The following is a 12,514-nucleotide window of genomic DNA, read 5'->3' as shown; positions in this document are numbered from 1 at the left end:
TGTGCTTCAGGTAAGAGAGAGAGGGGGAGAGAGGGAGTTCGTGAGGCTTGAGGGAGGAGAGTTTTGAGGTTCAAGGCCACTGGCACACTGGTGGAAAGATTTGCGGCTTAGAACACTACTGCTTCAGAGGACTTTCTCCCCCCCCCCCCCAGCAATTTTTTTGCCGGGTGTGTGAGAGTCCCAGTTAACTAAGACCCAATTAACTGAGAGACTTCTGTACTTGAACTTTTGAAGTGTTTATATTTGCCTGATTTTGAAATTTTTTAAAAAAAGGTCTGGTGGCACTTTTATAGTCTGCCTTTTTCTGACCTAATATTACCATTCCAAAAACTGAAAAATTCCAAAAACCAAAATATGCCTGGTCCCAGGATTTTGGATAAAGGATCTTGAACCTGTATTACATTTCAATTTACTTCATTATGCTTCTATTTCGTCTTTTCACTACTGCTCTTCTATTAACAAGATTGTGAGCTTTATGTGGAGCTGAAACGTACTGCATACTGCCTTGGGTGAATCTTTTCATAAAGGTGGTTAATAAATCCAAATTAAACCATGTCTGTTTAATAAGGTGGCAGCAGCCAAAACTTATGTTAATTTTCTTTGAGCCTAAAACACAAAACAATTACTTTTTTTTTTTTTTAACATAATCTGGATCACTAGCAAAATGAAACTCAAGGCATACAATGCCATCTTCAAAGCAGGAACATTTGCCAGTTATTCAGCGTGAAATCCTCTGATTTCTATGTCTCTCGCCCCACAGTGGTTCTGACTCATTTGGTTTTATCTTTGTTTTCTCTGTTTTAGGAGACAACAGAAGTTTGATTTTCCACCTTCAGAGTATGGGCTGCACAAGGTTCTGACAAATTATTATGGGCTCCTTTTACTAAGGTGCACTAGTGTTTTTAGTGCACACATAAGATTAGCGCCCACTAGCCGAAAAATTACCGCCTGCTTAAAAGGAGGCGGCCTTTGTAAAAGGAGCCCTATGTCTTGAAGAAAAAAAAAATCTATTTCATAAAGGAGGGAGCTATTTTCTTGTAAGAAAGTGTACATATGATCTTCAGAATAGAAAAATGATGCCAATATGTTCAGCTGAACATAAATAAGTGGCCCTAGGGGTGTGTTTAGGTCGAGGAAAGAAAATGTGTAGATTTCATTTTGAAATCTATCCATGACAAAGCATTTTCATTAAATTTCTTTCTTTTTATTGAATGTTTTATTACAACACACAAACCCAAATAGGATGCACTGTGACTCTTCAGTATATACCATATATACCAGGGATCTCAAAGTCCCTCCTTGAAGGCCGCAATCCAGTCGGGTTTTCAGGATTTCCCCAATGAATATGCATTGAAAGCAGTGCATGCAAATAGATCTCATGCATAGTTATTGGGGAAATCCTGAAAACCTGACTGGATTGCGGCCCTCAAGGAGGGACTTTGAGACCCCTGATATATACCAATCTGAATATAAACAGAGGTAATTAACCCTTTTCTCCCCCAAAAAGGAGGAAAAAAAAAGGTTGACTCAAAAATAAACCGAGATTAGAAATTTGGGTATACGAATGTCGTTTGTCAGGGATCATGTCATAAATCACTCATTTTTCAGTTGGAGCTGTTTCGAATCTAAAAAAGCTGAAGGACAAACTTGGGGCCAAGATGTCAATCAAAGTTTCTGGACTTCTATTCCCATCAGAACACCTGGCCTCAGTTACACATGAGGAAACGAAAAAAAAATACCCTTTTCAAATACAAACCCACAAATTGAAAGTACTATTGTACACAAACAAAACCCTAATCTGCCAGACTCTGTACAGAGTAAACTAAAAAAAAAAAAAAAAAAAATAGAAAGAAATGTATTTCTTCCTGAATAGTCCAAAATATTAAAATGGATGTAAATTTTCAAAACTGACATTTCAATACTAAGTTGAAAATAAAAACATTTTCCCTACCTTTATCATCTGGCAATTTTATTTTTCTGGTTATGTTGTTCTTAATTGTTCTCAAAGCCTCCTTATGCATTTGCTGTTTCTTTCCTCGCCTTTACTTTTTGCAATGCATCTATCTTTAGCACGGATTTTCATAGTCATTTTTCTTCCATTTTTCTACCTCCATCTCAAATCTATCTTTCCATCTCTTCCCCTTCCCTCCATCCATGTGCGCCATCTCAGCTCTTGCAATGAACAGTGGGTTAGGAACTTCTATCCTGCACTACTCGCTCCCCTCTGCCCCAGACCGACATTGCACTTACAGTTCTGGGGCTCAGAAGGTTTGCCAGATTCCCTTCGAGAATCCCAGAGAGGGCGGGAGCTAGCAGATCTTGAGTATGCACATACGCTCACGGCTCCTCACCAGAACTGTAAGTGCAATGTTGGTCTGGGGAAGGGGACAGCAGGTAGAGGAGGATAAGAGTGCAGGTCATCGGGGGGGAGAACAGTGGCAGTCATCGGAAGGGGGTAAAGAATAGCAGTGTTGGTCATCAGAAGAGGGTGTCAGTCATCAGGGGAGGAGAGCAATGCCGGACATCTAGTGGGGGTGGAAGAGAGCAGCCTTGGTCATCGGGAGGGGAGGAAAAAAAAGCATCATCAGGAGGCTTGAATATAAACCAAGACCCCCATTTTGGGGCCATTTTTTTGGCCCAAAAATCTGTTTATATTCAAGTATATACGGTAACTCTTACAAGGAAAGACCAGAATTTTGTGCAAAACAGAGAACCCAACTCTTACTCCCTCTCTTGTACCTGTTCCCCCCCCAACCATAAGCCAAAAAGACAAATAGAAAAGGTAAGATGGGACAGAAGATGCGCAGAAAATATAATACCATTACAGCTTCCACTATGTCAACCATAAGTCTTCACGCACTTGTCACAGGCGCAGTCTCCCGCCATTTATATAGCCATCCAAGATCTTATTGAAATAAGATAACCAATTCCTCTTCAAGGCAGTCAGTTTAGACATCAGATGAATATAAAACAGCTGAGAAGTCAGGTAGATCTGGCTTCTTCCAGTTAGCTGCCTACCTACATTAAATTTCAAAGCCAAAGGGAATGCACAGATTCACTCTGAAATCAAGTGCCAAGTTCATATTTAGAAAGTACCCAAGGTATACAAAGATGAAATAATTATAAATCACAACAACTATATTACATATAAAAGAATATATCATAAAAATTGTACAAAACAAAGAACTTAAATAATGCTAACAAAATACAAACATGGTCAACTATCAAGCCATCATGATTGAAGACATCAAGGGTTAAATGCCAACACGTTTTGGTGTGATACCTGTTCCAGGAGCTTCCTAAAGATTGGGTGCAATGATACCAACAAAGTGGAAATCATCCACCAAAGGCAACCTCTAAAAAGCAGAGAAATCCAACTCAGCATATGCTCAATGTTATTGAAGACCTCATAACCCAATAAGGCTGTGTTTCAGTGGATGCCTGCAACCGGGGTCTGTAGTTTTCCTGTACTGTCACTCCCACAGCCTTTGCTTTTGTACCAGTATTAAAACCTCCAAAACAAGCAGTGGTGTAGCGAGGCTAGGAGGCACCCAGGGCAGTGCCCTCCCCCCCCCCTCACCCACCCTGCTCCTTCATTACCCCTCTGCACCCCCATGCCACACTCACGCCATCCTTTCCTACCCCCCACAGCTCTTTAAATCTTCACCAGCATGAGCAACTTCTCCAGCCTGGTGCTCACACCGGCATTGGCTTTCCCTCGGTTACCACTTCCTGGCTCTGTGACCCGGAAGTAATTTCAGAGGGAGCCAGGCCAGCACAGTTGCTCACACTGGCTAAGATTTAAAGAGGTAGGGGGGGCAGAGAAAGGAGGGCACGAGCGTAGCATGGAGGGAGTAGAGATGCCAGCGCCCCAACCAAGACAGCATCTGGGGCAGTCCACCCCACCCCTACCACACCACTGAAAACAAAAACATTTTCTAGGAATACATAGCCTATTGAGACATTCAAAACCTTTTGGCAGTGTTGAGAAACTAACCTTCATCACATTACAAAAGGATGACAAATGATGCCGACCCTGCTAGGTTGATGTCGTTCTTTTTAGCAAGAACAGCATCATTTGTCATTCTTTTGTAATGTGATAAAGATTAGTTTCTCAACACTGTCAAAAGGTTTTGAATGGCTCAATAGGCTACATATTCCAGGAGAAAAGTTCCTGGTTTGGAGATTATAATGCTGGGCTGTGGGAGTGACAATACAGGAAAACAGACCCCTGACGCAAGAACATGAGCTTGGCCCACTTGCTGTATTGGGTCACTGTTATTTCTTCAATAAAACTGAGCATTTGCTAAGTGGGATTACCCTGAAGTTTTATCTTTCTTCAGTCGTTCTCCTTCTACGTTTTCTTCACAGAGGCCTGCCTCCTATTGGTTTGCATCGCCTAAATTGGAGAACGTGGTGACCATTGATTGAAGAGATGAAAACAGCAAGGTAATCCAATTCAGCAAATGCTCAGTTTTACTGAAAAAATAACAATGACTCAATACAACAGTGTTTCGATGTATGATGTCTGCGTCATGGGTCTGTAGTTTTCCTGTACCGTTAATCCCACAGCCCTTGCATTTTAGGAGGCTCGGCTCCTGAAAAAGGCATCACACTGAAAAATATTAGGCATTTAACACTTGGTGATTTCAATCATGACGAATTAACAATGATAGTGAATGTATTAGCAACTAGAAGATAAGGGAATTGAGGGGTACAGACAGGAGTAGAGGTAGGATATAGGAATAGTCAGGGACCACTGCACAGGTGATAAGACCTGATGGGCCACCGCGGGAGCGGACCGCTGGGTGGGATGGACCTCTGGTCTGACCCAGCAGAGGCAACTTCTTATGTTCTTATTGTTCTTATGTTCTTATTGTCAACTTCTTATTGTCAACCCTGATTGCTCTTTGCGTTGTTTGTTTTGGGGGGATGGGGGGGTTGGTTAAGGTTCAAAATACTTATGATCTTTGCTCAAATACAACTTGAAAATTGTCTCCTAAATAGTTTGCAACAACGAGCCCTCTGGGTAGTATTTGAGTTATGCATCGCCTCCGTTACACGCAAGAGTCATTCACCCCAGCAGACAGCAAACCCAACTTGGATCTGCTCTGTAGCAATAACCCTGATGTAGGTGGACTTATTTCCCTCGCTATTTAAATATTTTGATACTCATAAGTGCTGTAGCAATAAACAGTACCACATTCGCTACAAGCAAACAGCTGAGTCAGCATTTTAAGTTAGACTCTTTTAAAGAACGTGACGAGCAATGTTAGCTTCTCCTTAAAAAATTGGAAGTTACAGTATTTCATAGCTATGCTGTTGTTTTATTTTTGAGGTTTCTTTAAAAAAAAAAAAATGATAAAATAAGACTTTTGCAACAAGTCGTACTCACTGTGACACTCTCCTTGGCTTTATCTGCTGTGATTTCTTTTTCTTTAGGGGTGTTTGCCGTTTCAGCAGGAGGTGCCTGTGTACCAGAGCCTGGCTGCGAAGACTTGTTTAAACTCTCTGTGCTAAGTTCTGTATCCGTTTCTTGCTGTGTTGCTGTGGCTACAAAGAAAATAAATATTTCTATCAAGCAGCTTGTGCCCTGAATGAAGTTCAAAGTCTGTACCGTGTTTTATGTTTATTTCAGTCATTATCCTGAGCAGCCAAAAGGGCAATTCTATTTAAATTCTTTATTCATTTTATAATTCACAAGTGTACAGTAAATATCAAACAATTAGAATACAATATCACTTGAAAATCTAACATATCATACAACAAAAAGATATAACCTCCACCCCCTCCCACTTCCATATACAACAAAAAATATACCACATGAATATAATATCTTATCATTCATATATATTATTAATAGAAATCCAACCCCTTCCCCCCCCCAATCCACATGTAAGAATTAAAATTGGCAAAAGGGCAATTCTATAACTGGGAATCTGCATTAATCTATGCATAAATGTTAATAGAAGGGTAAAGGGTCACACATTTGATATATTGCATTTCTTTATGACCAAAGCTGTATATTATATATATTAATTATTCTTTCATGTTTTTAGGGGACTTTTCTTGAAACAGCCGGAGGGCGAAACATGTCGAACTGACAGGTTCCTTCCCAATGATACTATGAGAAAAGACTGAATTAAGAGAAGTCAATTAAGCTAAGCTAAGTTTTTAACTTATGTAAGGATTAAGTTATTAAAATACAGCACAAAGCACTTTAAAAGGTTAAGAATTAAAAAGCATGAAGAAAAGAGCATAGTGGGGCTAGTGAGGAAGCCATGGCCGAAAGTTTAATCGGTGACCATAGAAATGTTTGGTAACCAATGGCATGTCTGAAGCCCTAAAAGAGTTTAATTAAAAAGAAAAAGGACCTTGAAAGTTATAGTGGAAATATTTATCAATGTCTTACTTTTGACTGCGGGATATACTGTATATTATATACAGGCACTTTCTCTGTTTCTAGGGGGTAGTAAATTTTTGTACCTGGGGCAACGGAGGGGTTAAGTGGCTTGCTCAGGGTCAAAAGCAATGCAGTGGGAATCAAGCTCAGTTCCCCAGGTTCTCAGCCCACTGCACTAGCCATAAGGCAGAATACTGGCACTCTGGTGGGTACACTTACATACCTAAGTGCCAACAAAATCAAATGGGCACATTTCCACACTGTGCCACGTGGACACCCAAAAGGGTGTCCACGTGGCACAGTGTGGAAATGCAAGGAGGACATTCACAAGGTCAGAGCTGCCACTTACGTTACCTGCTGTTACACCAAATCTGTCACTCAAACGGAGTGGCTAAAAATCAATGATTTTATTTTTAAACCAGAAAAAAATTTAACCCTTTAATTGGCAGATGGTGAAACGGCACCTGATTGAACGAGAGCAACAGTGCCAACTTAACAGGTATTTGGAGATGCAGATGTCCCATACGAGACATAGAGACACGTTGCTTCTGAGCAACAATGCCAAATAAAGGGTTAAATTAGATTTATTTTTTTTTTTTAGGAAAAATCTATCTAAATAAGGCAAGGAGATAGTGAATGCTGCGGATGGGCAGACTGGATGGGCCATTGGGTCTTTATCTGCCGTCATGTTTCTATGTTTTTAATTCTGTAGCAAGAGGCTATATATTCATGTGATATTTACGGTTCCTTTTACGAAGCCACGTTAGCGGCTTTATCGCACGCACCTTTTTAGCGCACACTAACCCCTGCGCTAGCCGAAAAACTACCGCCTGCTCAAGAGGAGGCGGGCGCGGCTGACAAATTAGCGTGCTTCGTAAAAGGAGGCCTTAAACTTTTTGCTAAAGGGATTTTATTCCTAATGTCACACGCATGATTTAAATCAAGTCTTTCTGACTGGTGATTTAAATCACTTTTTTAAACTGATCCACCCTGTACACAAATGAAAGACCCACCGACAGCTAGGCTGGTATTCTAGGACAGAATCCGAGTGGACAGATGCCATTCTAGTACAAGATCTAATTACACAAGATTGGAGAGCATTAAAAAAAAGTACCCATGTATAGAACTGTCCCTTACATGTCTAGTTTAGGCAGCAGTAGCAATGGCGATTGCGTTACTTGTACGGTCTGTATGGTTGACCGAGTGCAGCGGTGCCAAATGTATAGATTAAATACCAAAACTTTAACACTATAGCTGCCACCACTGAATACCGACTCTGTACTGCTAAAGCCAAGTAAGAAAAAGTCCAGCTTTGGCATGTACACAAGAAAGTAGCAGATTTTGATGCTTCCAGGTACAGGTCAGGAACTTTGCAAAAGGGAAGCCAATGAAGCAGCCAAGCTCCAACACTTAGGGCGCGCTAGTGGGGTTAACGCGCGCGACTTTTCATCGCGCGTTAACCCCTGCGCTGGCCAAAAACTACCGCCTGCTCAAGAGAAGGCAGTAGCAGCTAGCGCGGCCGGCAGTTTAGTGCGCGCTATTACGCTTGTTAAACCGCTAGAATGGCTTGATAAAAGGAGCCCTTAATTTTTTTGCTGTGATTTTTTTTTTTTTTTGAACAATTTTCCCCAAATCACACCTTCTAAGAGAGCAGCTGACTTTCGAACTAGGCGTACCTCAGAGCATATGTAAATACCAATGAGAAAATCCTTTTCAAGCATGCATGTGTTAATTTTCCATTTTGCAACCAATTTTAAAATGTCCACACAGCCTCTATGCATCTACTACATACGGATCTAAACACGTATTGGTGGTTCCTCGCAAAACTGCTACGTCTATATGTATGCCAATTTACATGTGTACACCTCCTAAAACGGTCTCCTTACCAAGGCATAAGCTTTCAAGGACAAGGGTGCCCTTAATCAGAAGCTTATGGGCTCCTTTTATGAAGGCGCGTTAGGGCCTTAACACTTGGAATAGCGCGCACGCTAGCTGCTACCATCTCCTTTTGAGCAGGTGGTAGATATTCGGCAAGCCCGCGCTAAAATGCTCAGCACATCTTCGTAAAAGGAGCCCTATTAGAGATGACACGGTGACAAAATTCATCACCGTTCCCGTCCCTGCGGATAACCGCAGGAAATAATCCCATGTCATTTTCTAGTGTCTATTTCAACCTCAGTCCTTCTACACCAACATTCTTCAGAGCAAAGCTTGCGGGTCAGTGGTTGTGGCCATTCATACTCTGATTCTTATGTGAGCTAAGGATAATGAAGCCATTGTGACATCACTGATGTGATTGGCTCTTAGGCACTGGTGGAATGAGGCATTATGACATCACAATCTCAGCTCTGGAATGTTGCTGCTCAATCTCAGCATTCTTCAAAGCAAAGCTTGCGGGTCAGTTATTGTGCCCAATTATACTCTGATTCTTCCCTCTCTCCTTAAAGAATGACATGAAGATGGTTTCCCGCGGGGACGGGAACGGTGATGAATTTTGTCACCGTGTCATTCTCTAAGCCCTATGTCTCAATAGGTCTGTTACTTAAGGTTTCTCAGCCTCTCCTTCACTTACCTGACTGTGTGCAGGATTTCATGTGCTCAGGCCAATGCGCTTGCTGACAGGGATAATCGCAGTAACTCGTATTCCAGCAGCAATAGAAAATTGCTTCCTTCTTGCAGTTGGCGCACCACTGTTTCTTCTTGGTTTCATCCACAGCTTGCTGCTTCTCCATTTCCATCTGCTTCTTCACTTCCGCTATCAAGCGATCCCGCTCCTGTTCCAGACTCTGCCGCATCTCAGCCATCGTCAACTCTAACGAAGCACCACAGACCCAACGTTACACAGAAAAAGATGCAAGCTACTCCTTGCCCCAGGCTGTTTATTCAACAAAAGCAGACTGAAAATTACTCCAAACACAGCACTATCATCATCCAACATCGCTAAAATGAAGACGCACAACTAAGGGCACTTTATCAATCTAATCTAATCTAATCTTTGATTTATAGACCGGGTCATCTCCCAGTGGAGCTCGACTCGGTTCACATATAATTAAGACTAGAGTACATAGCAGAAAACATAGGAGAAGGAAGAACTAATTAAAAACTAAAGTACATAAGAAAAGCATAAGAAAAATATAATATCATTTCGTTGAGACTGTAGTTAAACCATTTAAAAATTGCGAGAACTTCAAAGTTTTCAGGAATTTACAAAATAATTGCAGCTGGCCTAAAAGCCTAATGGAATCAGGGAGTTCATTCCAGATCTCTATAAACTTGAAAACAAAAGATCGACTGAGCTTCCCAGCAGATTTAATTCCCTTAAAGGAAGGGAAGGCTAACTTATATCTTTGTGTGTTTCTCAAATGACAAAGTCTAAGGGTTTTCCAACATAAGTGGACAAAAGGATCAAATATGCCATAGAGAAGCTTGAAGATTATGCATGCAAATTTAAACTGGATCCTCCTAAAGCGAACAGGAAGCCAGTGAAGACTAATTTATGCATTTTAAAAACACTAAATTGGTGGTGTGGAAATTTTATAAAGGCTCATACATAGGTGTAAATATCCATACCTAGATTAAATTTACACACATGCATAAATCAGTTGATTGTATAAAATATGCACACAACTAGAAACTCTCATTCTACTCTGCCCAAATTTCACCCCTCCACACACCTACAGCTAAAGTAAGTGCCGTCACGTCAACAGCACAATGCTGGTTCACATTTTAATTAAGGTCATTTACATATGTATATGGAGACATACAAATGAGAATGACAGAAAGATTAGGTTCTTACCTCGATATTCTTTCTTGGAAATGTGTCCAGTAGTCCTGAACTGTAGGGTTATGCATCTGAACTCGCAAGTTGCTTGCAGAATGCTGTCAATCATCTTTGAACTCTGCCTCCTTCCCAGGTAGCTGCTCCTGCTGAGCCAGTGACCAATGATCCTGAACTGCCTGTCCCATGCAATGAGCCGTCCAACCATAATGGCTGGCATTGGTCATCAGTATCTCACAGGAGGAAATGCAGAGAGGTATACCCCTTGAGAGGGAAGCTGTCTGCAGCCACCACCGCAGGCTGTTCTTTGCTTCTGGTAACCATGGAAGCAATTGTTAATGTGAGTCTGTCTGAGGAGATCAGTGTGAGAGGAGAGAGTCTTGGAGAGGTCTCATCTGTGCTCTCGCCTATGGAACAACCTCTATGGTTTCCACTATTGACCGCAGGACCTGCAGATAATGCCACACTGTGGGAGTTGGACTCTGTAGCAGGTCCAAAATCTGCTTCTTGAGCTGCAGTTTATGTGGCTCTGGATGAAAAACCTAGCCCAAGGCTGTGTCAAACAAGACTTCCAGGCAGTCCAGGCACTGGGTCAGCTGCAGCTATCTCTTCTTGAAGTTGACTATCCTTTCCAAGTCTTGGAGGAGTTGGACCACTCTTGAAACTAATCATCCAAACATGGGTGCACTTGGATCCCTGCCTTGCTCCTCAGCCAACTATCCAGTGCAAACCTGCCATGATACAGGGGTAGGAAGGCCTGAGGGGTCCATCCCTATCGAGTTTAAGTAAAATTGAGGGGTTTTGAGGCAGATCAAGGCTTTAGAAAAAAAAAGATAATTTCAAATCCAAGGTGGCTGTTGTCAGCAAAATCACACCAAAAAAGCCAGTGGTGACTCTCCTGAAGCACACAAAATGCAGGAAAATGGGTTTAGAGATGGAGTACCTTAGAACTGGCTGCAGAAACCTTCAAATTTCACTTTTAGAGACCTCCTGATTGTCTCCTTAGAATATAATAGCCTTACTCACTGTTCGTGTGCCTGCCTGCTTCAGCTTAGGAGTGAAACTGAGACAAATGGAGAAGAACTCTGTCTCACAAGTTTACAGGATGAACTTAGTCTTCGGGGTGCCAATTGGACCAATATCAGACTGAGCCTTAACCCCCCGAAAACCTCATGCCGTAAAGAGGGAGAGGCCAAGCTGAGAAGGAGCCAAAGAGCCTGCACTACACAGGGGATGGCCCCTGAGCTCAAAAATAAAAAATTAAAAAAAAAAGCAGGCTGGCTAGTTAGGTGTCCCCAAGGACTGATCCTACTAGCAGCAGACTTCTGCAACAAGTGGAATTCTGGACACTAAGCCTCTAACTGAACACTGAGAAAAAATACCTGAAAATAACAAAACCATACAGCAGAGCAGAAACAATTCTGAGCAACTTGCTTTCAGAAAAAAAAACTGAGGGAGCAGAAGCAGCTGCCTGGGAAGGAGGTGAAGGTCAAAGATAACTGACAGCACTCTGCAAGCAGCTTGCTGTTTCAGATGCATAACCCTATGGTTCAGGACTACTAGACACACTGCACGAGAATATGGAATTATCCCTATATGCATCTGGAATGAGTAGCCAGAAAATTTTCATTTCATGTCATTTCTGGGAACATTCGTTTGGACATTTTTCACCGCAGGAGCAAAATCATTAAGCGTGCATTCTTTCTGAAATAGCTTGTGCAGTGCATGTCTTTGCAAATAGCACACACCATCTCAAAAGAATACACACTTATCAACAAACACACATTTTTGTGATTCTGCTTATTTTCATTGGATAACGACATGGGTGTGTCATTGACATTTCCCATAGTGCTGCAAACTAATGCCCATTACTAATGCGCATACATAACTCTGCACCTGCTTCATACAAACTAAGGCAATGCCTAGGTCAGGGGTCGGCAACCTGTGGCTCACAAGCCACTTATGGCTCTTCTGCCATGTGAATGTGGCTCTTCAGACCCCGACTCTTTAATCTCCCTCCCAACCCCACAATTCCCCCACCCCCCGGACCTAATGAGGTACCTGGTGGTCCAGTGGGGGTCTTCATGGCAGGAGCGTGACCCTCTCGCTCCTGCCTCCTCGCAGCTGCCTTCTTAAATAGCTGCTGCAACCTCTCACGGTAGATTGTGGTACCACAGGAAATGCCACGAGCAGCTGCGAGAGGTCACGGTAGCCATTTTAGAAGACAGACAGCCACGAGGAGGCAGGAGAGGGCCATGCTCATGCCATGATGACGCCCGCTGGACCACTAGGTAACTCGGTAGGCCTGGGGTAGGGGGGATCATGGGATTGGG

At 42.2% G+C, this 12,514-nt stretch overlaps 1 protein-coding gene across 7 annotated transcripts in view; it reads right to left on the bottom strand.

Moving 5' to 3' along the window:
• Positions 1-12,514, bottom strand: part of ZMYND8 (zinc finger MYND-type containing 8) — a 191,582-nt gene that overhangs the window by 18,144 nt on the left and 160,924 nt on the right. For all 7 annotated transcript variants that reach the window (XM_033963697.1, XM_033963695.1, XM_033963693.1 and 4 more), the window contains 2 exons: positions 8,976-9,215; positions 5,396-5,553 (listed from right to left, as the gene is read on the bottom strand). In XM_033963697.1, coding sequence (XP_033819588.1) covers positions 5,396-5,553; positions 8,976-9,215 — 398 coding nt within the window. The remainder of the gene's footprint in view (positions 1-5,395; positions 5,554-8,975; positions 9,216-12,514) is intronic.

This window comes from Geotrypetes seraphini, chromosome 11 (genome assembly GCF_902459505.1).
Source record: "Geotrypetes seraphini chromosome 11, aGeoSer1.1, whole genome shotgun sequence".
In the NCBI taxonomy this organism is placed as follows: domain Eukaryota; kingdom Metazoa; phylum Chordata; class Amphibia; order Gymnophiona; family Dermophiidae; genus Geotrypetes; species Geotrypetes seraphini.
The sequence above is the reverse complement of the archived record's forward strand: the minus strand, read 5'-3'. Positions and strand labels throughout refer to the sequence as shown.